The 27,973-nt window shown below is 39.9% G+C and overlaps 1 protein-coding gene across 4 annotated transcripts in view; it reads right to left on the bottom strand.

Annotated features, from left to right (window-relative positions):
* Nucleotides 1-1,794: 1,794 nt before the first annotated feature.
* The window catches only part of SENP6 (SUMO specific peptidase 6), a 53,374-nt gene continuing 27,195 nt past the window's right edge, over nucleotides 1,795-27,973 (bottom strand). For all 4 annotated transcript variants that reach the window (XM_072142098.1, XM_072142097.1, XM_072142100.1 and 1 more), the window contains 12 exons: nucleotides 27,346-27,537; nucleotides 24,467-24,684; nucleotides 23,727-23,839; nucleotides 19,749-19,865; nucleotides 16,667-16,789; nucleotides 14,344-14,436; nucleotides 12,365-12,780; nucleotides 9,868-9,968; nucleotides 9,162-9,250; nucleotides 5,083-5,151; nucleotides 4,853-5,003; nucleotides 1,795-2,094 (listed from right to left, as the gene is read on the bottom strand). In XM_072142098.1, the coding sequence (XP_071998199.1) occupies nucleotides 1,882-2,094; nucleotides 4,853-5,003; nucleotides 5,083-5,151; nucleotides 9,162-9,250; nucleotides 9,868-9,968; nucleotides 12,365-12,780; nucleotides 14,344-14,436; nucleotides 16,667-16,789; nucleotides 19,749-19,865; nucleotides 23,727-23,839; nucleotides 24,467-24,684; nucleotides 27,346-27,537 (1,895 nt within the window). In that variant the 3' untranslated portion in view covers nucleotides 1,795-1,881. The remainder of the gene's footprint in view (nucleotides 2,095-4,852; nucleotides 5,004-5,082; nucleotides 5,152-9,161; nucleotides 9,251-9,867; nucleotides 9,969-12,364; nucleotides 12,781-14,343; nucleotides 14,437-16,666; nucleotides 16,790-19,748; nucleotides 19,866-23,726; nucleotides 23,840-24,466; nucleotides 24,685-27,345; nucleotides 27,538-27,973) is intronic.

The following is a 27,973-nucleotide window of genomic DNA, read 5'->3' on the forward strand; positions in this document are numbered from 1 at the left end:
TAACCAGTCAGAGTCCAGTTTTCACTTTCCCACTGAGATAAAATGAAAGTTGAGCTCTTATTGGTTTATTGGTCAACTTAAACAGTTCTGCTCTAAGACACTTGTTATAATTCCCTCCCTATAAGTTTTACTTTACTTGCTCCAATAAATTCCATGATGTTTTGTTTGTTTCTCAGGCAGTAAAGCTAGATGTATCAAACCCAATGATTTTTTTTATGTTGGGGGAGCAATTACAACATTCTCCATCTACTGTCCCGGCAGCAGTTCTTCTTAATGAGGGAGTTAAAAAGACAACAAGCCCAATGATTTACCCCCCGTCACACATCTAATGTGTATGGCCACCCTTAGAACCTTCATGTTTCATGTCAAATATCTGACAACACATCTTAAAATGGGGCATGTTTTAGTGGTGTAATCAAGGCCATGTTTCCACATTGAATGAATATAGACCCAGAGGCAATGAAATAGACACCACAGCTGTGGGAGGTTACACCACCTTAAGGGACAGTTTACACAGCGGATTCAGAAACAGCTTTTCTCTCTCAGTGATATCATAAGGAGAATTCTGTGACAATGCCGCTCTGTCACACTTCACTCTTAAGCAGCAGATTAGGATAACCCAGTCATAATCTATACTAGTAGCTAGGCAGAAGAATAATTTAGTACCCAAAAACACCATTGGCCTCTGCAGCTATAATGACTGGTTACATTTGAATCTACATGACAGTAGGCAATAGTTATGTCACATGAGACATGTCATTTATGGCCTCTTATTGTGTAATTTAAAGGGAAGCCATTACCTCTGTTTGTCCAGCTGCGCCTTTCATGCCAAAACCTCACTTGAGAAATATGTAAATGAGGCTTAAGTGTTTTTGGGGTGTTAGCAGAGCACCTCTGGGCTCCACATCTTGCGGGAGGGGGAAGGATGAGAAAGGATGGTGTCAGTGTAGCAGGGGGCGTGGTTATTGCTGTGGAGCTGAAGCCGTAGGTGCTCTGGGTATAACTCCGAAGCACTTCTGCCTCATTTTTATATATCAAAAGTGACATTTTGGCACAGACTGAGCAGATGGAAAATAAAAACCAAGATGTGGGTGAAATGTGCATAAACCTAGCAGTTTAGGTAAATAATGGTGACAGGCTCCCTTTAATGGATAAATCACATGAGAAGCTACTGCTACATAATTAATCAGAAGTAAAATCTAGAAGCATTTGTTCTTCAGCTACAATAGGAAGAGTTAAAAAAGCAGGTGCATAGCTTAAAATCTATAAGGAAAATGACAAGAATTAATAGGGGTTTCCAGGAATTTAAAAAAGGATTTTGAAAGAAAGGAACATGAAAAAAGCAGCACTAAGATTTCCATGGCAGTGTCTGGAATGGCAGCTGGAACCACCTCTAAACTAAACAGTGAAACCCAAGCCAATACTGGACAATCCCTTTAAGGTTTAACTAAACATTTGTAAGGAACAACTAAAAAGAATCTCATTTGTGAAGCTACCAGATAATCAAATGTTAGATGGACGGTTTACATGTGAAAACAACATACATCTGTCAGACATTGCAACTCCATACTAAAGAACAATACACATTAACATGTGAGCCTATAAATATTTGCCTTTTATTTGAAGTGTAGTTTGAGTTTCTTTGTAGTTACGATGAAGAGAATGACAAACACTTCTTAATCTGACGCAAAAAAAAATCATAAATACTGAAAAGAAATGGCCTTATTACCATATGTACAGTCCTGCAAGAAGTCATCTCATATTCACAGACAGTCTGAGCATTGATGGGGGGTCAGCTGCCCAAACATCCAAGTACAGCAAATTTATAACAAGTCTTCTTTGCCCCTGTAATGGCCGCATAGCATGCCACAAATGAAATATTCATACACTGTCAAAATCTCGGACAAACTGCTCCATTCCCTCCTGCTGAGTGGGCGGATTCACGCCAGGCTCCCTCTGTCCCTTCTTGTCTTTGCTTTGAAGTTCCTGCAAACTTAGGATAAGATTCCGGATTTCTTCACGCTTTGTCTTCATTCTTTGTTGAGGAAACCAATCCGTCAAGTTCATCGGCAGATCAAAACTCTGAATAGGATTCTGAAAAGGGATGAAATGCAACACAAGGACGTCACAACGTGCAGTGACTATTTGTCGGAAAGGCTAAGAGAACAGCTTGGTGCACTCACACCTACTGAGCGATCTAGTCCCTATACAGCAAACCCATCAACTGTGCTATATCAAAGGGGCAGCAGTAGTGCCCGAGGTAAGTAGTACTTTAAGCTTTGCACTCTTGCACTCTTTACCTTTAAGTAATGGGAAAGTTGTCAAATTCCTCTAGGTTGGTGGAAGATCTCCATCATGGGCACATTTTGTGACCTATCCTGACCAATGGTATCATTACTGATCAGCACAGTAAAGAAGTTGCTCTACAAGGGATGCAGTCCCTGAAATCTACCAAAAGCCATCACATGACTTTTACACTTGAAAATGGCAGAGGAAGCAAATATTATCAAACATTATACAGTATCACTGTGTTGATGTGACTGTAGATGGAAGCATAGCCTCCTCTATATACATAAGCTAGTGTCTGTGAGAGATGTAAATCTTAAAGGGGTTGTCCGAGAGTTATGAAAAAAAAAAAAAAAAAAAAAAACTAAAAAAGGAGCCCGGGGTGGGGTCGGGGCTGATTAAAAAGATAAAGATCTACTTACCTTGTACATAAACATGGCCGCCGGAGCAGTGCTGGATTCAGTTTCCGGCCGGACCCGACAACCTTCCGGTCCCAATACACAATGCTGTGTATAGGGACGAATAGCCTTGGCCAGCACAGCACAGCACTTCTCTGGCGGCCATGTTTGATTACAAGGCGCTCGGACCGACAGCAGCGTGGGACACCGGAGGGCGCCGGAAGGTAAGTAGATCTTTATTTTTTTAAGCAGCCCCCTCTGGCCACCTTTAGTTTTTTTCACAACTCTCGGACAACCCCTTTAATGCCTACAGGGAAATGAAGTGACTGTTCATGTATGCAAATAGCTATGGACAATAATATAACGTGATGGTGCATTTAATGGATGGAACACAAATTTTAAAACTGCTGCCATAATATTAGATAAGGTCCCCAAATGTCCCATTGCTATAAATATTTCTTTTACACCAACTATGTTAAGTGCCCCCCCCCCCCACTTAAAGATAGCCGTTAGCACTACCTGAAATAGTAAGTGTAAAATGGCACTGGGACATTTAGGGACCTTAACCAATTTAGGGAAGTGGCCAACCCCTTAAAGTCGTACAAGTCTGCCCTGAGATGCCACTTCTAGTATCATATCACTGTAACAATCTATGCAGCTTGCATTAAACAGAAGTTGCATGAGGCTTCCAAGCTACCCTCCCCCACTCACCCATAGGATTGGCCATCAATGTTGAGAATCACTAGTGACTAGAGGAAAGAGCCACTCTGGCCTGTCCCTCCCTGGTTAAAAGAATGTGCTACAGGACAAGGACGGCTTCATGTAAGCTACTTTCTACAGCTGCAGCCCACCATTTGTGATGATGCTACTGGCCTGTGGGACACAAATAAAGCCAGCAGAGGACATCCTGCATGAATCCTTTGCAGATCTTTGCAGATCACTTGAATACAGCATTAAAAGAGCTCAGCATAATTTGGACTCTCCCAGAATATAGAAGACTTTATTGAGATTATGTCATCATCCTGGATAACCAACTAGTAGGGATCTGTGTACAGAAGTCATCATGAAAGGTTCCCTTTAGATAAACCATATGGCTGGCAATTACCCATTATAGAATTATGATCTCAGGATCCATCAGCTGAATGAAGAGTACAGTGATCGGCAGAATACTTCGATTCCTGAAGACTCTAAAAGAGGTCTCTTAGGCCTTTGCTACTTGTACAATTTCATTAGATAGAGCACCAGTATGGAGGGGATCAATATATGTATTAGATAAAAGTGAATAGTAAATATCAGGCATCCATTGAGAAAAGAAATTTGAGAGGACTGCACTTGTCAATACCTCCTTTTAACAGGTTTGGTGAATCCACCCATTTTGAAGCACAATTCAGGCACTTCATGGAAGCATTACTCCCTAAACCCTAGACCTTAATACTTGCACTCTAGGAACTAGCAACATATGTTTTACATTGTTTACTTACAACATGCCTGTTGCTGGTCCTCTAACGCAAGCATGGAGGTCTAAATGCAATTCAATCACATCATAAAACTATTATGGAGCAATAAAAAGCAGCTACTGAGATTACAGACAAAAGTATATACACAGGACAACTCTCCAACATGTTAGACATATTCTGTTTTCACACTAATGAAAACAAGAGCTAGGTCTATAGGAGGTTCTGTAGCTTCCCATGATGCAAGTGTGCAGCTCTGTACACTCCAACCCTGTAGCACTCTGTCCTTCTCTGTTATTTCCCTAAACAGGGGTCACCAAAAACAGTCCATACATTGGAGATTTGAGACACTAAACCACCCACAGGTCCCAATGTTCATTTTTTAAATAGTGCCCATCGAGAGACTTCAAACAGGGCGATTTGGCAAGCAAACCACCAGACCATAAGGACCTATTGGTGGTTGAATGTCCCAAAAAGCTCCGACAGGTTCCCTTTAAGACGTAAACAAATAATACAAAAGTGATATATATGATGTGCTTGAATCAGATAAGTTTCCAAATGACTTATCCCTGCTTACCTGTTCACTTCTATTTGGAATTGAAGTTGCTAGAAATGTTGGCTTAAAGTGAATTACCTGCACAGCTAAAAGGGGTTATTCAACAATAGACACTTAAAAACCACTTTCCTTTTCAATGCAACTATATACTAACTCACCTCAAAAAAGCTCTCGACATACTGCAGAACATAGACTCCGCAATCACTGAAGTTGTTCTGCTGAGGCACTCTGGGGTTAGAACCTTTCATGTACTCTTTGGAAAAGCTTCTCTTGCTTCCTTTCTTAACTTCCCACTCTACCTCCAGGTATCTGAGAAATATATTAATGTCACATATCGGTCACCATATAAACATGCAAATGAAGGAAAACGATACAGAACAGGGCTTACTCTCGCAATGTTTTCACCACAGTGGAACGGGAAGGACCTCTCAGAGAATCCATGAGCAGTATACACGGTCTGGGGGAGAAATATAACAACACATAATCCTCAGTATTATTTCACTTGATTAATAAATAAAGAAATCTCTTAGTAGTTGACTCTTCTTACAGGCTACCTTTGGAGCAGTGGAGGTCCATTGACCTGGTCGATTGAGCCATGAAAGGACCACAATCTATATTTCTAATCGTATAAACCAATATGTACACACACACATATATGCAATTATACACACATCCAAATGTTTCGGCTGAAATCAGCCTTCTTTAATCACTTAGCGCTTCTGGTTAGCGCCGCACTAGTCCTGCACTCAACCAAAGCTGCGTTGGAATTTGCGAGGTGTCATTGGTAATCAACCGCCAATATCCCCGTGTAACACCCGCGGTCAGAGTGACCTCCGAGCGCGGCATTTGGCAATTTCCGTCAGAACGGTCATGTGTGGCCGTCTGGTCCACTAGTCTGATCTGGTGTGAGCACTCCGACCCCCACTGATCAGCAAGTTAGGCCCTATCCTGTTTGCGGGAAAACCCCTTTAAGCTATAAACTGTTTGCTTTCTGAAGGGTTTAAGCAAATTATGTACATTAGTGAATATGTAAAAGGTGTATACTGCCATTATTGCAGCAAGGAAACTGGATCTCCCAAAGGGAGTAAAGGTATAATTCTCTACCCAACAGGTGGTCCACATCCACTGTCATTTCACACAAGCACTTGTATATTTGTTATGAAATGTACCGTATATACTCGAGTATAAGTCGACCAGAGTATAAGCCGAGGAACCCTATTTTAACACAAAAAACTGTGAAAACCTATTGACTCGAGTATAAGCTGAGGGTGGGAAATGCATTGGTCACAGCATGCTAGTATATAGCCAGCCAGCCCCCTGTAGTATATAGCCAGCCAGCCCCCTGCAGTATATAGCCAGCCAGCCCCCTGCAGTATATAGCCAGCCAGCCCCCTGCAGTATATAGCCAGCCAGCCCCCTGCAGTATATAGCCAGCCAGCCCCCTGCAGTATATAGCCAGCCATCCCCTGCAGTATATAGCCTGCCATCCCCTGCAGTATATAGCCTGCCATCCCCTGCAGTATATAGCCTGCCATCCCCTGCAGTATATAGCCTGCCATCCCCTGCAGTATATAGCCTGCCATCCCCCATCGCTTGAAAATGGCTACATGGAGTTAGCCGAAACGTTGCATTGTACTACCACTGGTGCATGAATAAATACTAATCACCACAGAGTGCTGCTCTCCTGTTGTCTTCTTTGGGCCTGCCATCCCCTGTAGTATATAGCCTGCCAGCCCCTAGTTACCCTGTAGTAAAAAAAAAAAATAATAATAATTAACGCTGTACTCACCTTTCCGACGTCTCCTGTCTTCTGCTTCCGATGCCACCTTGGGTCCTTTGGTCCAGGAGGAGCCGAAGAACCCGAAGGACCCGGCAGCACTGGAGCATCGGACGCAGAAGAGGACCTACAGGGGACGTCGGAAAGGTGAGTACGGTGTTTATTTTTTTTTATGGACTCAAGTATAAGCAGAGTTAGGGTTTTTCAGCACAAATTTTGTGCTGAAAAACTCGGCTTTTACTTGAGTATATACGGCACTTTACTATCGTAAACTACTTTATCAATAAATTTACACTGTATATGTAATGTGGGGGGAGATCTGTCATATCAAACTGGCTTATGATAGCTTAGGCCTCATGATGTATCCGTTGGGCAGTGTGGCAGCCGGGCAAAACTATGCCATGTCCGACCTGGCGCAGTTTCGCATAAAACCTGCAGAACGGGAACGCCTTTTTTTTTCCCTTCTCTACATCACCTGTACTTTTCCCCTGCGAAAAGGTTGAAGGATAGCACCCAGTCTACATTTAACCTGGACTGTGCTGCTGTTTTTAGATTTTTTTTTTTTAAATAACTCATTTTGGTTAACCACTAAATAACAAGGGGAAATTAGAGATTAAACAAAAAAAGAACAAACTAGAAAAAGAAAAGCGTACAAAAAAAAAAGTGATGCAAAATAAACAAAGCAACTATGGTCTCTTCCTTCTATCCATGAAACAATGTTTACCACAGTATTTCTTCACAGGTCTTCAGGCATTACCACCCCTCATTGTTATTAATCCTCAGTGGGGACACAAAAAGCAGGCAGTTGCCTTGAGGACAACACAACAGCCTCTCTAAGGACAAAATGACAATACTACAGGGACAGGCTGCAGAAGATAAAGTAACAGCTACTCTTATGTGTTATTTTCATCCACAATGGAGTCTGAGCTCATGTTTCTTAAAGGGAACCTGTCACCAGGAGACCCATTTTTAGCACTCCACCAGTCCCCACAGAGCATAGTACATACACTGTCAAAGTGTTTTTGTATAAAAAATAGGTTTTACAGAAAAAAAGATATGTTATATTGTACCTTTCATTAGCATCTGCTGTGTGACTAGGCAGTTGCCAAAAGGGAGGGTCTGGAAAGGAGCAGTCCCCCCCCACCCTTGGGAAACATGTGTCCTTTTCAAATATATGAATAACTCCCCTCACTCGGGATTGGCTTTAGAGGAGCAGGGGGCGTCGCTAAGCCAAGTGATGGGTGTTTTCATATATTTGAAAAGGTCACATGGAGAAGCTGAATCCCAAGGGTGGGGGGAACTGCTCCTTTCCAGCCCCTCCCAATAGGCAACTGCCTAGTCACACAGCAGATGATAATGAAAGGTACAATATAACATATCTTTTTTTCTGTAAAACCAATTTTTTATGCAAAAACACTTTGGCAGTGTATGTACTATGCTCTGTGGGGACTGGGGGAGTGCTAAAATGGGTCTCCTGGTGACAGGTTCCCTTTAACAAAATGCAGTATATGCTAACAAAAAGAAAATCAAACCCCAACAGAATAGGGCTGCCTTCATGCACATGTTTTTTGCCTGCATCTGCCCACCCCCCTCTCCATACAGTTTACGTGAGGATATGATCTTCTGATTATTTTTAAACCCTCTTCAATAACAATTAAGAAAGTGATCAACTATCATTGATCAGTGATTGCTAGACATGCTTTATTATTGTACTCCAATGTGGATGATAGAATGCATGAATATCCCACTAAATAGCTCAAATTCAGTCGCTGTGTCATAAAAGGTTTAGAAATACAAAGTAAAAAGTGCTGCTTGTATCAGTGTTCAGCATCGATGCAAAACTTTTTCCACAGCTAAATTAAAACAGTTAGTCTTCCTGGAGAATGTATTATTTATGAGAGATGTCAAGAACACAAAATCTCTACCTTTATTACAAAAGTAACACATGCAAGGATGGGGAGCAGAGCTTCCCACAAATACATATGCACTATGGGTTTTTAATCTGCTGCACCGATAACAAGATTAAGTGTTCCCTGTGCCATGGGGACTATAGATGCAGGGAGTGAAAAATGCTGGCTGCGTACAATGCTCCTCTATTTCCTCTTGTATTATTGCAGTCTACATTTCAGCTCAACAACACAAAAGGGAATATATGTTTGTTAACAGGCAACAAACAAATGACTTTACTATCTACAATTCAATTTATAATGTAACTTGCAGGAGGCAAACATGAATATCTAACCAAGCCTGTGGTTGCTGTATCTATGACTGTCATAATGCAGAGTTCTGTCGGGCAATGTCTGAAACACTACACTATACACCTAAAAAGTTATATGGATCTGTATAAGCAGCACTGGCATTAGATCATAAGGATCACAGGTACCCATTGTGGAATAAAATGGATCTGGGTGCCAAGGCCCGGGCATTTAACAATGCAACCTTTTCAAGTCTGGAAATAAGGCAATAAGCAACCAACCTAATCACTGTAAGGGGTGTCTGACCCTTTAGTATCTTGCAACTATATAAAATCATTTTCAGCTTTCTGTGCTTTATTTACATCATGGACTGATCAGAAAAGTGTTTAACATTTATGTAAATCACCGCCACAATATTTCAGCAAATATCCACTCTGAGGCTCTTCTAAGCAATCCCCCCTTCACTTTATACACTGGAGTGACCATAACACATACTGTTTGCAGAGTAAGGGTTTGAGGTGCCATTTTCCTGCTTCTGAAGTGAAATTGTCATCAGCGAGGCCGCCATCATCACTGCTTTCATCCTAAACAAGGCCAAACAATACTTAGAGGCAAAATAACCATGCAATAGTTTCTGATAAGCTCAGCTGTTAGGTCCCCATCCACCCAACCTACACACACAAATAGTCACAGAATAGCCACCTAGAAGAAACAGACAACTCCACCCAACTAGCAGTACTGAGGCCTATGTGTAGCAGAAGACAAACATTTGTATGTTACAATTTATCCATTTCTTATGGTGCCTCAGTGTAAATTATGAATAGTTTGAATGAGGGCAAGCAAATTAAAATTGTTGTCATATGGTGCGGTCACCCAGCGCTAGCATACAGGGGAGGAGAGCCTCGGGTCGTTAGCATATCCGTTTCTATGGAAACACAAGCGCTTCCGTAACCAGAACCTAGTGTCTTGCATTAAAACAATGCAACACGTCTGGCTACCGATCACTTGCGTTTCCATAAAAACGCATATGACAACGGGCTGTAAATGCAGCGCTAGTGGTACATTTGACTGCACCCATTAGGCTAACAGAAATAGAAAGGTTAACATTACCACTTCAATATGGAAAGATAATATGGAAGGAGATATTTCTTTATTTGACAGCAAGAAGTAACAGGCAGAAGATTCAACGTGGCCTTCTTACCAGATTATCCTGATCATCTGAAAAATCTATGAATTCCTCGTCTCCTTTTTTCTGGTCATCTGGAGATTCACTATAGCTTATCTGTATTTTGTGCAAACCATCTAGGTCAGAGAAAAAAAAATAGTCATAATTAAGGAGGATTATTTACAAGAAAAAAATTGCTGGGTCATGGGTGCAGTGGCCATGGTACTGAAGACAAGCTAGTGGCAGCAGGACAAAATTAAAGGATCTTTCAAGGCACAGATAGTAAACCTATCTTTAGAATAAGCCATCAGTACTTGTAAGATGAAGAGAGCCAAAAAATGTAATTTATGCTGTTTCTAAACAGAGTGAAAGCGGTACATGTGACTGTACCCTCAGGATTTTCGGATCCTGAACATGTGGCACCCAGTTTATAAAGGAACCAAAACTAATTGGAAAATTGACTCAAAGTCTGTTTCAAAGACAGACGTGGGCAACTCTTTCATTGAATTCTCAATTAAGCAGATTAAAGGCCTGGAATTGGTTCAAAGGAGATCTACCACCAGGATAAAGGATTGTAAACCAAGCACCCTGAAATTCCGGTGTGTGTCCCCTCTGGCAGGATCTGCTCTTCTTTTTGCTTCTTATGCTCTGGTTTTTAAGAAAAAAAAAAAAGTCTTTAAAAATTATGCGAATGGGCCAGAGGGGTACCAAGCTTCATTAACACCTATGGGGCCTGGCTTATTTGCATTATTTTTAAGGCTTTTTTTTAACAAAAACCAGGACATAAGAAGCTAAAACAAGAGAAGATCCTGCGAGAGGAGCGCACACCAGTATGTCAGTGTGCTTGGTTTACAATCCTTCATCCTGGTGGTAGATGTCCTTTAAGGTGTGGTGCTTGCATTTGGAAGTTTTTGCTGTGATGAAAACATGGTGTCGAAAGAGTTCTCTGTGCAATATTAGGAGTGGCAAAATCTACAGTATGATACATAATGAGAAAGAATGAGAGCACTGGTGAACTCCTCAATACAAAAAGACCCTGACAGCCGGAGAAGACAACATTGGTGGATGTTTGCAGAATAATTTCCATGATGAAGCGAAACCCCTTCACACAACCAAACTGAATTAACGCCATTCTCCAGGATGTAGGTGCAAATATATCATAAAAAGAAGAGTGCATGAAAGTATATACAGTGTTCACTGCACAGTGCAAGCCGTTCATAAGCCTCAAGAATAAAAAGCCTAGATTGGACAGAGTTTATTAATACAGATGGACAATAACCCCAAACCATAAAGCCAAAGCAACCCAAGAGTCCAAGTCAGTCCCCGATCTCAAACCAACTGCGTACTGAGTGCTGATCTCAACCCAACAGAGTACTGTATCTGATTAACAAGTGAAATGCATTCTCAAAAGGCTAAACTTCAGACAGAAATGCAGGCCCAAATGCAAACAGCAACTGAAAACTACTCGGAGAGCATTAAAAAGGAAGAATCACAGCAATCTCTGGGGATGTCCACGACTTCAAGGCTTTAGACACTCATTGCCAATAAAAGGGTTTTCAGCCAAACATTAAAAATGAACATTTTATTTATAATTAGTTAATTTATCCAATTACTTTTGAGCCCCTGAAGAGAAGGGATTGTGTATTAAAAATGCTCTAGCTCCTCACATTATTATGCAATGATTTTCTTTAACCCACTGAATTAAAGCTGAAAGTCTGAACTGTAACTGCATCCGTTTTGTTCAAAATTCATTGTGGTAATGTACAGAACCAAAATATTGTCTCTGTCCGAATATTTATGGACCTAACTGTTGCTGTCTCTGTAATGCACAGACAAGTAACAAAATCTATAAGAATAAAGCCATGGACAGTCAACACCTGTCTCTAGATATGGATCTGTCAAATCCAAAATGCTGTAAATGTTATACTATAAATCAAGTATTACTGAATGAGACAATAGAACCTTTTGACTTGTTTACAGTTGCTAAAATGTACAGTGATATCACTTTCTCCAACAACCAACAGTTCAAGAAAAACAGGATCGTAAGAGTTGGATTAATTCTTGTTTGCCATTTTCCCTGTCTGCAAAGTTCAGCAATAACATAACCTTGGACTTGCCTAAATCAAGGAATGCAGTCCTAGAAATAACGCCATATACTGGTAACTGCACTCAGCCCCACGCCATACCAACACTGGCCAGCAGAGGGAGTCATTTCTCTACTATGAAACCCATCTGTTATAATACTGTGACTTCAGATGAGTGCATTTTACAGCGCATCATACAAAGATGGAGAAAAATAAAGAAAATAAGCGTAGCTAGTAGTCTGATGAAAAGAGAATGTAGGGGGTTATTGAATTACTACATGCAAAAATATAAGTCACTACTTATCAGTCAAATAGCATTTATATTACGATTCCATAGTTATTCCCTATCAACTATGTACAATATTGTCATATTCTTATAAACTGTATCTAACGACGCTAGAAGTGAAGAAAAGGGTCTGTTCTCCCCTGAACCTGCACAAAATACTCACCAGCATGCTTTAGTGGAGTTTTACATTCATTTGCTATTCCATTGACATTTTTAGCAGTGGAGTCTGTTTGTGGAAATGGAGATTTCAAAGATGCCTCGGATTCTTGGAGTCCTTGATCAGTCTTCTTGAGGCGGGGTGTTCCTAAACAATGGCTTTGTCTATTGGTTGGGGTGTCACTATCATCAGTCCCAGAACTTGTGTCACCTGAAGCAATAGTTTGTTTTTTGCTAGGCAATTTCTTAAGTGGGGTCTTCGAAGAACAGGTCTGTGATTCGCCACAGGAAACGGAGAGCCGATTATCTTCTGTCTGTGTCATGGCTGCAGATGGATTACTATTCTCCTGGTAGTATCGGTTAGGAAGATACACAGGTTCTTTTAGGCCAGGAAAGCAAATGACAGCTAAAAACCAATGAGCACTGCAGGAGAAAGAAACGTACATCAACAACATGGTTTTATAGAAATCAGATTTATCCTCAATGGGAAAGGCGAAAGCTCCTCCAACTGCACAGCATAACCCGTCCTAAATCCACAATAATTCTACAAGAGATTTAACACTATAGCAGCCCGTGTTCAGCAACTGATTATCTACACTACTGGATAACCACACAGGATAACGAAAACTGCAGGCTATATGGAGTAAAGATTGCAATATATAGGCGGGAACATTATTTTAGTCAGGAAGATTCAAAAATTGGTTAAAAAATTACATTGGCTCTCTGAATGATACTTTACAGAGCTTATAGATATCCTAAATGTATATGTTTGATATAGGAACTGACGCCCACTGGGCCGCTGCTTTATTCCACATGGTCCGGTCCTGTCCTGTCCTAATCTAGAAAGGTTCTGGAAGCCACAGATCGTGCTCCCCCCCCTTTGTATACATGTTGGGGTATGTGGAGGAGCTGGTGACCAGAGGCCAGCAAGACTGCCATGGCCCATTTTCTGTACAAAGCTTGTAAATTAATTGCTCAACAATGAATAGGTTCAGCTCGTGCTGGCAGGTCAAAAGTAGCGGATTCTCTTAGAGAAGGAGATTGCTCATAAACCTGTGGCCTTACAGGAATTTGACAAGCTCTAGTTACCTTGGTTTGACTCAGGCTTTGCATTGAGAGAGCTGACTCGCTATCGGCATTATATGAAACTGCACTGAAACTGGTTTGCACAGGTTGACCAGACTGGCCTGATCCCTGTTAGTGTGTATAAAATGCTGTGAATTTTCTGTATCATGCATAACATCATTTCTTACAAAGAGAATTAGTATTCTTGAAAGCTCACCATCAAATATACTCAGCCTCAAAAAGGTGTCGCCTTATTTCATCACTCTTTTTCAGACTGACCTTCAGGCATTTGTGATTTTTGTTAACTTTACCCGCTATCTACATCTAATTTTTATGCCCCTTGCTTACTCTCCCTATTCAGAGATAAATAATTAGTTGCGGTCTAGAATACATGTCCATTCCGGTTGCCTGCTGCTTGGACTTCTCCATCGTTCTCCCAAGAATTTGCTCTATATATTCTAAGGGTACATTCACACGCGGTATGCCCGCCATGTGGGCATACCGCCGTGTGCTGGAGAGGAGGAGGAGGTGACCCCTCCTTCCTCCATAGAGAATAGCGACACACGGCCGCACACACGCCAAAAGATAGAGCATGCTCTATCTTTTTGTGGTGTGCGAGCCGGATCGATGCCACACATGTGTGGCACCGTATCTGCGCCGCTATTGCCGTCTATGGGGACGTACATGCGGCCGCAAATTTGCGCCCGCATGTACGTCCCCGCAGACGGCCATGTGAATATGCCCTAATGATGTGAAATTTATATGGTGTGCTCTTTGATAAGGTCGGGGAGGGATTCATTTTTTATGTATGTTTTGTTTAAAAATTGCAAAATACTCAATAAAATGTTGTATAAAAAAATGTATGAGCAGTACAAGCAAGCAAAAAGCAATAGTTTGAAGAAGGTTTCATCATCTACATACGCTTCATTGAGTGGAACAAATATGAAGTCCTTCTGAAAGATATCGACATGTCTGGTCCAGGTTTTCACTCTGCCATGCCTCCTTTGTTGTAATCTAAAAAAGAAATCGTATCAGTATCCATGGTATATGATTGAAACGCGTTGTCTGTAAGATCCAAAAATGAAACCATCAACAACCAAATCAAATGTAATAAAGTAGGTTTTCTACTTTGTTGAAGAAAGTGGCTCTCCACTAAGAGTAAAAACACAAATATTTACTCTGTAAAACTATTGTAAAATATAAATCAAAATAGGTATGTTCAGACCTCAATTATTTCATCAGTTATTGTGGGCCAAATCTGGAGACTAAACAGGACGTGTGTTTGGCTCCAACAGTGATTGGGAAGTCCGCCCACTTGTGAAATCATGTCCAAAATCTTGGTGGACTTCTACAGTGGATGTGCTTAGGACAGGCTCATGTTTTTACATCCCTCAGTTTAAACTATGCATACAGGTTCGATCCAAAACAATAATAAAAACTAAAAGATAAAAATGCCCCATGCTTCAATTGTGAGGAGTGTATACTTCTTAAGAGTCTAATACAGAACTGTTAAAATATAAGATTAAGGCAGCACTCCACATTATATGTAGTATAATTTACTAAGTTTAGTTTCCACAAAGTTTTATTGAACATTTTAAAACACAAGTAACATACAGCGTCCTATATTGGACCACAACATATTACACAGAAGGAACATGGTGGTGAACAACCCACATGCTAATATACATTTCCTCTCCAATTCTATCATAAAAGGTATAGAAAATAAGTACCCTGCCTTGTTCCACAATTTCTATATGGCCACAGATAAAGATTGGCTAGAACAGCTTGCTAAAAGTCCAGTAGAGGATAAAAGATGGTTTGAAAATCACCAATGCCATAAGGGATGTCAACAAAGAGCAAATGGTACACAAGAACACGCACAGTGTATAGACAAAATGGAACAAACAATGTAGAGGGGCAGCGGAAGAAGCATCCCGCCGTCTCATCCCCAATACAAGCTCTGCAAGTCTCAACTATGTACATAACCCCTCCAATTTGAGTTTTTATTTTTCACTACCCACCTTCACCTTTTATTTTTCCATGCAAAGGGATTATTTTCTGCTTAACAAACTGCACTTCATAGTGACTTATTTAATATTCCACAACGTGCACTGGGAAGGGGTCAAAAAATTCCAATTGCAATAAAAATAGTGAAAACGTTTCTGCCGTATTCTTAGGGGCTTGTATTTTATGGCTTTCACTGTGCGGCCCAAATGACATGTCTACTTTATTCTTTGTGTCACTACAATCACAGGGATACCAAATTCGTATAGGTTTTATACATTTACAAAAATTAAAACATGCTGTACAAAAAAAAAAAAAAAAAAAAAAAAAAAAAAAAAAGACTTCTTCATTTTGCCATCTTCTGGCACTAATAACTTTTTCATACTTCGTTGTACGGAGCTGTGGGTGTGGTCATTTTTTGTGATTTTTGGCGACGTTTTCAATGCTATGATTTTTTGGACCTTACATCCTTTTGATCACTTTTTATTGAATTTTTTATATTTTTCAAAATGGCAAAAAAGGGGTATGTTCGACTTTGTGCGCTATTATTTTCCGTTACAGGTTAAATGCCAGGAATAACAGTTATTATATTTTGATAGGCAAGACATTTTGGGACATGTTGATACCTAACATGTTTATGGTTTTTACTATTTATATCAGTTACAGGATGACATTATTTTTAGGGTTTTTTTTAAAATACAATTATTTTTTTTAAAAAAAATATGCCAGGATTTAATTGCCTCCAGCAGCTTTGCCATAGGCATTTACAGGGTTAACACTCACGATCCATGCCAGCACCCACCGTCCATCTTGTATGGAGAGGGCACAGCCCGTGAGCACTCTCCAAACCCCCGTAGACGGCATGTAACGTAATACTATGTCATATGTCGGTAACGCCAGTAGCGATCAGGTGTCCGGGCGAAAGGCGGACATTCTCACCTTCCAGGGATTCCATACTTTGTCACAACTAAACTTAGATGGATTATGCTTAATAATCATTAGCAGACACTCGAGATTTAACAAAGGAGAATGGGATAACATTCGGCTTCTAGGATCTAGCAACAGCAATTTTAGCTGCTAAGTGGATATATTGTATCAATTTATGTGGGGCTTTGGGTCAATTATTAAGCTTTGAATGAGTTAAATATAATCGCATAGATCAGATGCATTTACCAACTAAACTGATGGAAAACAAGTTTCTATAAATATAGCAGAATACAGAAGAGTCATAATGACTTACGTTAAGTTTGCAATCTCTTGAAGATGATTCCTCCTCTCCCTCTGATTAAGACGTTTATAGAAAAATGAACTAAAAATATGGATTCTGTCTGCCTTGTCTCGAAGTTTCTCAAGGATCAAATACCTAGATGAAAAGTAAACATAAAAGCTTATATTATAGTCCACGCCAAAATATCACATTAAGCAAAATGACATTTAGAAAGTATTAACCTCTAATGTCCTCATTATGGAAGTATGAAGAATCACTTTTTTTTTAGGATGAAAATGATGGCTTGAAAAGTCATACAGAAACATAAAGCTATACATTTTTTTTCCTCTACACAGCATATGGAATGAGGCCTAATATATGATTCCATATGCTGGGTACATTTAAAAGACATTTAAAAGACCCCTTACACTTGCATTGTCATTTTTGAGACCGATTTCAATAGCAGAAGTCCAAAGGGAGGTGTCAAATGGACCCAACACAAATAATTTGGTCAATCTAAAGTTCCAATCAAATAAATCAAAAATTGGCTGAAATAATAACTTGGCAGCCAAAGATCACAGAGAGCCGAAACCCTAATGTGGTTCACCTGCAGCATCTCAGGCTGGATGGAAGGATAGTGCAATTTTATTTACACGTACATGGGGGGGGGGGGGGGATTATCCAGCAACCACTCCTTTTAATATTTTTTACCTTCACACAAGAATACTTGACACAGGATACTCCAACTTCCATGATCCCACAGTTGTAGCTCCTCCCTCTTGGGCTCCCGTTCTCCAGGTGACCTCTGAGGTAATAATCTAATACTATGTCCTACTTTCTTACCACAGTAATGGCAACTAATGAACTAGATTCATCTGTCACTTCACAGTTCATTAGATTATGTATTTTATATATTTATGCACAAACACATGCAGTATAGACCAAAAATTTGGACACACCGCCTCATTCAGAGTTTTCAGTATTTTCATGACTATAAAATTTGTAGATTCACACAGAAGGCATCAAAACTATGAATTAACATGTGGAATTATATACTTAACAAAAAAGTGAGAAACAATTTTTAAAAAGTCTTATATTCTAGGTCCTACAAAGTAGTCACATTTTGCTTTGATTCTCTTGGTGAGCTTCAAGAGGTAGTCACTTGAAATGGTCTTCACATCACTGGTGTGCCCTGTCAGGTTTAATAAGTCTGATTTCTTGCCTTATAAATGGGGTTGGGACCATCAGTTGTGTTGTGCAGAAGTCGGGTAGATACACAGCTGATCGTCCTACTGAATAGACTGTTAGCTGCCTTTTTTCTAACCATAATACAAATGTTAAAGGGGTATTCTCGTCTGTGCACTCACATTTAGTTTCATTAATCTGCCATATATAAACATTTCTTCAATTTGATGTTATTAAAAAAAAATGTTCCTGTGTGAATATAATTTCTCATAAGTGTAGCCATGCTGTCCCTTAGAAACGAGATGGCTTCCTCGGATACGGCCACCTCTGCTGGAGGGATTGCACAGAGAAACAAAAGGTTATTGTATATGAAATGACCGAGAGTTACATGTCGCACAGTCACCCTGTGGTAATGATTGCTGAAGCCAGGTGGTCCGGCAGGACTCTATAATGCAAGTCTGGCCACCGCTGCCAGAGTGTGACGTGGTCGTATTCGAGGAAGCCATGTCCTGTATGCAAATATCTGGCTGTTTGAACGCTAGGAAGGAACCACGAGTTGTTGAAGTTCTGATACACACTTTCATTTACTCTGCCATGTAGCTGTATGAGAGGTTTAACTCGTGCTCCAGAAAACATTCCACAAACCACGACAATTCTTTACACTTTGGGTTCAGTCTTTCCCCAGCCTGTCAACAAACATACTATTTCCTATCGGACCCAAATAAATTAAACTTGCTTTCATCAACTAAATGACAGAGCCATACACTGTTCAGTGCTGAAAAAGGCTGGGCGCCCTCAAAAGAGAAATGTAAGAGAGGACAGGATAAAACAGAGAATTTCCATGGGTAATTGTAGCATCAGTGCAGCTGGAATTTCTTGCCAGTTCAGCACTAAACATGGAAGGATCTGTCTCGTCATACAGTGTCAATGTTTAAGAGCATTTGAATAGAAAGCCCACTCTGCAGTGACCAAACCTCTCATTAGCAGAAAAAAAAAATCACAAAGCTAGACTAACCTTTGCATGTTGTGTGGTCAGAGGAGAAGTGGTACATATTTCATTTTAGTGATGAAAGCAAATTAATTTATTTGGATCTTGTGTGAAACTTTATGTTCATTGACAAACTGAGTAAAGACTAAACCAAAGAAGTCAGTGAAGTATCATGGTTTGGGGAATGTTTTCTGCAGAAGGAGTTGGATCTTTCATATGGCCGCACTTGAATGCAAGTATGTATCAGAAACTTCAACAACAAGTGATTCCTTCATCTCTCAATTATCAAGCAATTTTCACACAGGACAACACCCCATTTCACACATCAAAATGGGTAAAGCAGTTACTTGAAACAGAAAACATTGAAATGACCAGCCCAGAGTCCTTACCCAAACCCAATAGAAAAATTCTGGAAAATCTTGAGTGACCAAGTTATGGCCAAGAAGAAGAGTGCACCAAAATCCCACCTCAGCAGTGTGAGACACTAGTGATGTCCTGTGGCTGCAGATGTGCTGAAGCAAAGCAAAGCTCTGTACACTTACTACTGATTGGTAACTGCTACCTTCAGAAAACTTGGTTATAATCTTTCTCTGTGCTAAAGTCATTGCTGTCCTCTAATTGATTATCACGTTTTTGTATAATTTGGCTATTTTGTAACACACTGTTCTAGTGGCATGTGTAGCCCTTACAAAAATCCTACAAATGGCGATCAATGGAGATTATTTCTGAAAAAAATCAAGTGATCATACATTATTCTCTAATGTATATAGAGTTTGGATTTAGCTTCTTACTAAAGCTGATGAATTTACTTGTGGGTGTCTTGTAAGATGGCAGCTCTACAATAAACTCTCCAGGCAAAATACATATGACACCTCACATCATGTATACATACTTGCTGTATAGTTATCTATACATTTATATCTCAAGAAACATAAAACTTACTTTAAATAGAAATCAATAATAACATCATTTAAAAATTCTCCTTCATTGAGACAATGGAGATCTTCATTAGTGACCGAGATACCGCCTTTTGCAGGAGGTGGTGGATAAACAATCAATCTAAAAGAAATGAAAAATACAATGAAATGACTATACAAAAACATTATGAAATTTCATTCTAGAATTTCATCTTTAATAGGGAAATATAAGAACAGTCATATTTGCATGAGATGAGTCAAGTTTAAAAGCGGCAGGATGAAGTGTCATTTCAGTATCCCCTTTCTGCGGTTGTATAGAACCTATCCCATCCTTCAGGTTGCATTAATTTGTCATTCTGTGATATACAGAACTGGCTATAAAGAAATAATTGAAAATATCTTTATATCTTCAATATGACAATAACATGTTTCTCGGTACTAAAGAACTGAAGATAGGGGCGTCTGAAGTGACACTCCCTCTATAGTCCCTAAATTTGACTCATCTCTTGACTCTTCTCTGCTCATTTACATGTGAATTTGGATGAGATTTTTTCTTAGGTAAATGGGTGAGATTTCACATAAGGAAGTGAAGTCTAGAAAAGATACTGTATTCAATAACCTGCCTGAGGGGGGCTGGTAGATTGATGAGGTAAAATCTGTAAAAAGTGTAATATGGATAAATTGTGAAGTCTGAAAAACCTGCACAAAGAAGCACTTTTCCATTTCATTTATTTATTATTGTAAATAGGTATAACATTTTGGAAAGGCTTAGAACTCTTTATGAATTTTGCTTCTGGCTTAAAAAAAATCTGATTAAAAACAGACTTTCAAAAACCTGTAACTATTTAAACTTTAACCCCTTATCACCGACACTAGTTTTCAGCTCAATGACCAGACTCGATTTTTCAAATCTGTATCATGATAATTGGTTATAACTTTGGAATGCTTTAACATATCGAGGTGATTTTGAGAATGTTTTCTCGTGACACACTGTTCTTCATGTTATTTCTAAATTTAAGTGATAAGTTTTGCGTTTCTTTCTGAAAAAAATTGAAAATTTGGCAAAAGTTTCTAAAAATTCTTCATTTTCCAAGTTTGAAATGTTCCGCTTTCCAGACAGGAAATAAAACTACCCAAAAAGCTTGATAATTAACATTTTCGGAATGTCTGCTTCATGTCGAGATGATATTTTATGCGTCCTCTCATTTTTCTAGGATGTTATGAGGTGCAGAACTTTAGGTGCGATTTTTCTAATTTTCATGAAAATTGCTAAAACTCACATTTTGAGGGACAACTCAGCTTTCAAGTGACTTTGTAAGGCCTAAATAATAGTAAAACCCCATAAATTACCCCACTATAGAAACTTCACCCCTCAACGTATGTAAAGCAACTTCTAATGAGTCTATTAACCATTTAAGTGTTTTACATGGGTTAAAACAATATGGACCTGCGATTTAGAAACTATAGAATTTTTTTGGAAAATACATTAATTTAGGCCAGGGGTCAGGAACCTTTTTGGCTGAGAGAGCCATGAATGCCACATATTTTAAAATGTTATTCCGTTAGAGCCGTACCATATACACATGCCCCCCAGTAGATACGTAGTCACAAGTGCCCCTGCGTTCTAGGTCCCGGATTGCAGGCAGACCCATGCCCCTCTCCATGGCTGTGCCCCTTTCCGAGCTCACTCAACCTACCACTTTCCGGCTCCCATCGCGGCTGGCCAACGTGCGCGACCGGCACTTGCGGATTCAAAGGGCCAGTGCGCCGCTGATTGGCGCTGCCCACTTCCCGGGTTCCTATAAAGACTGGCGGCTACCAGATAGGTAGCCACGGCACAAGCCCCCAGTATATAGGTAGCCACAGCACATACTCCCAGTAGATAGGTAGCCACAGCACATGCCCCGAAGTAGAAAGGTAGCGACAGCACATGCCCTCAAGTAGATAGGTAGTCACAGCAAAAAAAAAAAAAAAAAAAAAAAAAAAAAAGAATATTTATCTACCTGTGCCCCTCATCGCTCCCTCACTCTTCTCTCTGACCCAGGCTTAGACAATGGCGCTGATGGCACCTGGGTCGTACAAAGGACGTAGGTAGCGGTAACATCTCTGTCTGTGTCCAGTGATCAGTCTAAGAGACACAGCTGCCATCACTATTTATTACAGATCTGTCTGAGAGCCGGATGCAGCCAACAAAAGAGCCACATCTGGCTCCCGAGCCATAGGTTCCCTACCCCTGATTTAGGCCAAAACTGACAGTTTCATAATAAATAAAATGATGAAACGCACTGCAACGTCTAAAGCCCAATTTCTCCCGAGTGTACCGATACCCCATACTTGGTGGTAAAACTGCTGTACTGCACGGCCGAGCATAGGATCAAAGCAGCGCCATTCACAGCAGATTTGTAATGTCACACTGTACAAGCTATAAATTTTAATTTTTTTTTGGTAATGTGAACATATGAGTGCTTATTATTTGCGGGATGAGATACAATGTATAGATAATTTATTTTGGGGGTCTATAGCTTATTCATGAGATTTTATTAACCATTTCAAGGGTGACACAAACAAAATCATCAATTTTTATTTTGGATTTTTAGCATTTTTTCCCCCCACTCAACGGAACGTAAAAATATTTTATCTTTAGTCTCTGGTTCACTACGATTGCGGTGATACCTCATTTATATTGTTTTTCTCATCTTTGCTCAATTTTACTGAGCAAAACCAATATTGGAGAATATCGCATTGTTTTTACTATTGACAACTTTTCAGGGCCATAACTTCTGTATTGTTCTGTAGCTTTTTTTGATCACTTTTTAGAACATTTTTTGTGATGGTGTTTGATGAAAAATTATATATTACAGGAAGTTTTTCGTAGGTTTTTTTTCGTCGTTCATCGAGCGGGTTCAATATTGATTTAGATTTATTGTACAGATTAATACGGACGCGGTGATACCAAATATGTACATTTTTTGTGTGTTTTTGTGTTTTATATACTGTATTTGCATTATATGTGTAACTGAGGAGATTATGGGACTTTATTTATTTAAGTATTATTATAAAATGATTTCATCTTTTTTTCATACATTTTCCACCTTTTGGCTTGAACAAGCGATCATCCGATTACTTATTCAAGCATCTACACTGCAATACACTTGTATTGCAGTGTATAGTGTAAGTAACTGAGCATGCTGCGTGTATAGAGGAGCCGGAAGCCTCGGGCACTCGCCGGACCCGGGGGCAGCAGCAGGAGGGATCGGATCCCCAGGTAAGCACACCGGGGGGGTCCGATCCACGTGGGACACACTTGCCCACCGCGGTCATACTTGACCGCGGCGTGTAAGGGGTTAAACACCCAGGATCGGAGTTTATCCGATCCCGGGTGTTAGAGCCGGGTCTGGGCTGTGATATCACAGCCCGACACCGGCACTATACTGACCCGAAGTCCCGGAATCTTCTTCTGACGCGGCGCCATAGAAAGGCGTCGCGTCAGAAGAAGTACCCTTAATGACCGACGTAGATTCCCAATAGGGTGGTCATTAAGGGGTTAAACTTCTTCATCTTATCCATCTGCTGTGTGAGAACTTCACAGTGAGTGAGAACAAAGTAAGACACTGCTAAAGAAAATATATATGTTATTTATACTAAAAAAAGGTGTAAAAAAATATTCAACAAAAAGAATATCTGGCACATAACTGTTGAAATACATTAGAAGTGGTGGTGGTGGTGGGCTCTGCAGCGATTCCATTGCACTAATGTCAGTCCTGGATACCGGTCTGTATACACTGCACCCAGTCACTTTGTAAAAGCAACTTTCCACTTGTTTGGCAATCAGGGACTTCACATATAAGGTCTCTTTACAAGGGCTATATCATATTAACATATTTGCTAGAAAGTTTAGATCGCAATGGCAGAAACGCTCCTTACAGACCCAGCAATCCATACACGTGAAAATATTTTCCACAATGTTTGTAATGTCTACATGAAGCATACAATAAACACATACTTTTCAATGGGGCCAACAAATACATTGTGCGTGTCTCCTTCTTCTTCGTTATCATCAAAGAACTGCATCTGAGCACTGGTATTCCGCAACTTCATCCTCGATTCTGATGTAACCTGCAAGCACACACAAAATAGATATTAAAAAATAGTACATCTTTTGTTGTATAATAGTCATGCCGTTTTTCCCGATTTCAAACACTGTACCTCCTCGACTCCTCCCTTACAATCTTATAACTCTATCTCTATTACCCAATACACTGTAGTTTAACTTAGTAAGTTAAAGGGCAAATTTTGAGGTCCATTCCATCTTAGAATGTGCCCAAAAACAAACTTGATTTAAACCTTTTGTGCAATTTGAGGCAGCAAGTGATTAAAAAAAAAAGTGTCCTGCCCAATTTGACCATGGTTAGGTTATTTATTATGCAATCTGACACTCAGCCTTGGCTTTAGGTGGCAGATTCCACAGCAGTTGTTTGCAGCAAATTGTGAAGAGGAAGATTGTATCAAGATGTACGCCAGTGGTTATAGCAGGAAAAAAAATCCTCTTTCAAAAACTCCAGGCTCACGGTAGCAACAACTTATGCTTCTTTGAATTCATACTTTAGGTTGCTCCACACTGTCTCTTCAATAGGTTAGATGACTATCCTTATGCTAGAAATACAGTTCTCAGTCTTTTAGCACTTGGCTACCACTAGGACCTGTGTCCTACATACAGAAAACAACGAAGAGAAAAATATTTACGCTTCTAGTTATGTGGTCCTTTGGAGCTGTAGGGGTTTTCTGAGTATTATTGGTAAAGGCAACAAGTCTTCTATTGGCTTCATCAAAACTTATTTTCGTTAAAAAGTTCGGAATTGATATTTTTTTTCCAACATCGTAAAGTATCTTTTCAAAACAAGCAACTTCATAATCCGTCAGGGGTCTTTCAAAGATTAATACAACGTACTGTTCTTCAATACCTACAAAAGACAACAAATAGTGATTAAGAGTAGATCTACCTAATGTAAGACTAAGTGATCAACTCAGTTGTAATGTTCAAAATATATGTCCATTGTTCACTAAGCAATCAAGTATGTTGTTAGGTTGCAACACAAATTACTGTATGTAACCTTATTGTTTTGTTAAAATAAATAAAAAAATACTTAAAAAAAAAAAAAGAAAAGAAAAGAGTACATTTATAGCCTAAATCTGGGGTGTGTCTTGTAGTAAGAAGCGTCTTATAGTCTGAAAAATACAATACATAATCTGCATGAGCAGTATTACTTTTGAACCAAACAAGATTTGAGAGGGGAAAATAATGCAATAGACAAATAACACATCCAAATAATGATACTTTAGAAAAGAGAGGGAAAGCGGATGTGCAAACAAGATAAATTTTATTATTTCATCAATATACAAAAGATAAAAACATTTAAAAACCCAAGAAATGGGAAAAAGAACACAATGGTCTCTCCTCAGAAATATTTCAAGGTGTTTACATATTATGAGATCAAAAAACGAAACAAAACATGGATAAAGTGCTGCGTGCAGAAAATAGCAGCTAGTGGTGTAGATACACAATTCAAGTAGATACAATAAAGCAGTACATCACATTGTATTACCTAATGTAGAGCATGAAGAGGAGAGACCACAAACGCCCTGCATTGAGACACTGTCTCTACTTGTCTTGTACACCACACAGCACACAGTCCAAGAACCGTTGTATGTATTCAGCCTAGGCACTTTGCACCTTATTATTACATGTGATTTTGTGCATATTTTTACACCTTTATATTTAGCAGCTTTGTTATCCATTGTTGGTTGTACATATATGAAATATTTCTGAGGAGAGACCATTGTGTTCTTTTTCCCATTTCTTGGGTTTTTAAATGTTTTTATCTTTGTATATTGATGAAATAATAAAATTTATCTTGTTTGCACATCCGCTTTCCCTCTCTTTTCTACAGTATTACTTTTGAGCTCTATGAAGCATCAATCAACTTCAAGAGGGGGAAGAACTGCTGCTCCCAGCCACTAAGCTACCGAGAGAGTATGTGATGCTGCTCTTTATCTGGAGAGCCCGTGTCTGTGCAGAAGTCTCTCTCTTCTTGCACCTCAGGCTGTATCACAGACAATTTAATCTCATGTGCAGATCCTTCCCCAGACACCATCTTCTCAGCAGGGAAGCTGTTAACTCAGTGCACACACAGCATAGACTACATACACTTCATGTTACTATTTCGCAGCAAATTTCTACTAGTTCTTCCATGCTTCTACATGTGATTAAACGGAACCCATCACCGACTTTAGCCCCTAGTAACTACATAATGTAACTTACATGGCCAATTGCAGGTGGTGTCTTTTTTATTTGCCCAACGTTGTCTGACGCCAGGAATATAAACTTATATTCAAATCCTCGTTCTAGTCAGGGGGGGCGGGGTTAACGGCGCAGTAGTCGGTCCTCTATCCCTCCTCACAGCTGAGAACCCGCCTCATTCTTTCCTGTAGCAGAGCCAAGCTCTGCCTCTCACTTACAGGAGCCTCCCTGTCCTGGCGCAGTTTTGCAGCACTTTTCGCACACGTACAGTGTGCTGCTCAACTGTGGTCCGGCACTGCACATGGGCCGCTATTCCCGCTCATTGCCATTGCGTCTGAGCTAGCCATCTGCACTGCCTTGTTATGCAATCCCAATGTGGGGTAACAGCGGAGCATATGCAGTGCGCCTGTTTCTCAGTCCGGATACACACAGGGCCGGAGCCCAGCACTCTGCACATGCGCAAGAAGTGGTGAGAAACTGTGGCAGGACAGGTAGGTTCCTGTAAGCGAGAGGTAGAGCCTGGCTCTACTACAGGAAAGAATGAAGCAGGTTCTCGGCCGTGAGGAGGGGTAGAGGATTGACTACTGCGCCGATAACCCCGCTCCCGTCTAGAACGAGGATGTGAATATAAGTTCATATTCCAGGCGTCAGAAAACGTTGGGCAAATATAAAGACACCACCAGAGCACCTGCAACTGGCCATATAAGGTACATATTATAGGGGCTACAGGTTCCCTTCAAAGCTTAAAAGTTTGTCACTATACAGGTGAAGACTATGTGGAATTTATTTGTTGAAATGTCACTAGATTTGCTGCTAAATTCATTCATGAGAGAGGGGTGAGGGGGTGAATGCAGTAAACTCACATATAGGAAGACATTAGACTTTGACCACTACTCTTCTGCTGTAAAGAAAAAAATTCCATCATTGTGGAAGGGAAATGACCAGCAGCACAATAATGGCATTATTTTGCTTTATTGTGAAAGGGGGAATCTTTGACTTTGTTAAAAGTCATCATGACTTTCATAATTATTTTTACCAGGTTGTCCTATGTAATGCCCCATTTAAAAACAGAACAATGCTATTCTGCTGCTCTCCCTTTTCTTTCCTGAGTTATGACATTTTCTGTTCTGAATCTATTTTTCACGGATTTTCTTTAGCATCAGTGGAGTGGATAGAGAATAACCTCTTCCCGTCTATGTCCTGAAGCAGAGTCAAATATAGACAAAGTTCTTGACATGACAATTGCTACCGATTTGAATGAAAAATTTTTTTTTTACATAGTTGTTCATTAAAGAAAATAATCTATTAAGAAGAACTGACTTACTTTCAGACTTGCAGTCGTACCATCCGAGTCCATTTTGCCTGCTCATCTTAAACTGTGTTCGCAGCTTAAGACAAAGAGATGACGTACTCTGAAAAAAGACTACAGAAAGTTTTCTTGCACTGCACCACTCACACTTTGTAAGATCTGACGTTTTTAGTATTAATTCTTCAGAACCACCTTCTACATGAGGTGCTGTAAACAAGAAAAACATAAGGTTACAATATATTTTAGGTAACCTATACATTTCATACATTGGTTAAAGCAAATCTAACATCAAAATCAAGCATGAAAAACCAGGGGCACTTACTCATAGATCCAAGTGCTGTGACTGTGGTAATCTTCTTATATTTTTTATCCATGGCCTCCTTTTGGAATCAACTTCTAAAATCAAGCTAATGAGTCAGAATGGCTCTGGGGGTGTGTTACCAGAGCCTCTCCGTGATGCAGATTCACAGGCTGTTAAAGCGTGCAAGGAACACTTCCTCCCTCCCACTGTGTGCTGAAACTTCCTGTGCTTCAGTGAGATTACATCAGTCAAATGGAGGGGCTAATGAAGTGCTGAGCAAGCATAGGGGGAGACACCAGGAGCCATTTAGGATCATTAGCATAATTTTAACGACAAGGCCCT

The sequence above is a fragment of the Engystomops pustulosus genome, chromosome 3, assembly GCF_040894005.1.
Source record: "Engystomops pustulosus chromosome 3, aEngPut4.maternal, whole genome shotgun sequence".
In the NCBI taxonomy this organism is placed as follows: Eukaryota; Metazoa; Chordata; class Amphibia; order Anura; family Leptodactylidae; genus Engystomops; species Engystomops pustulosus.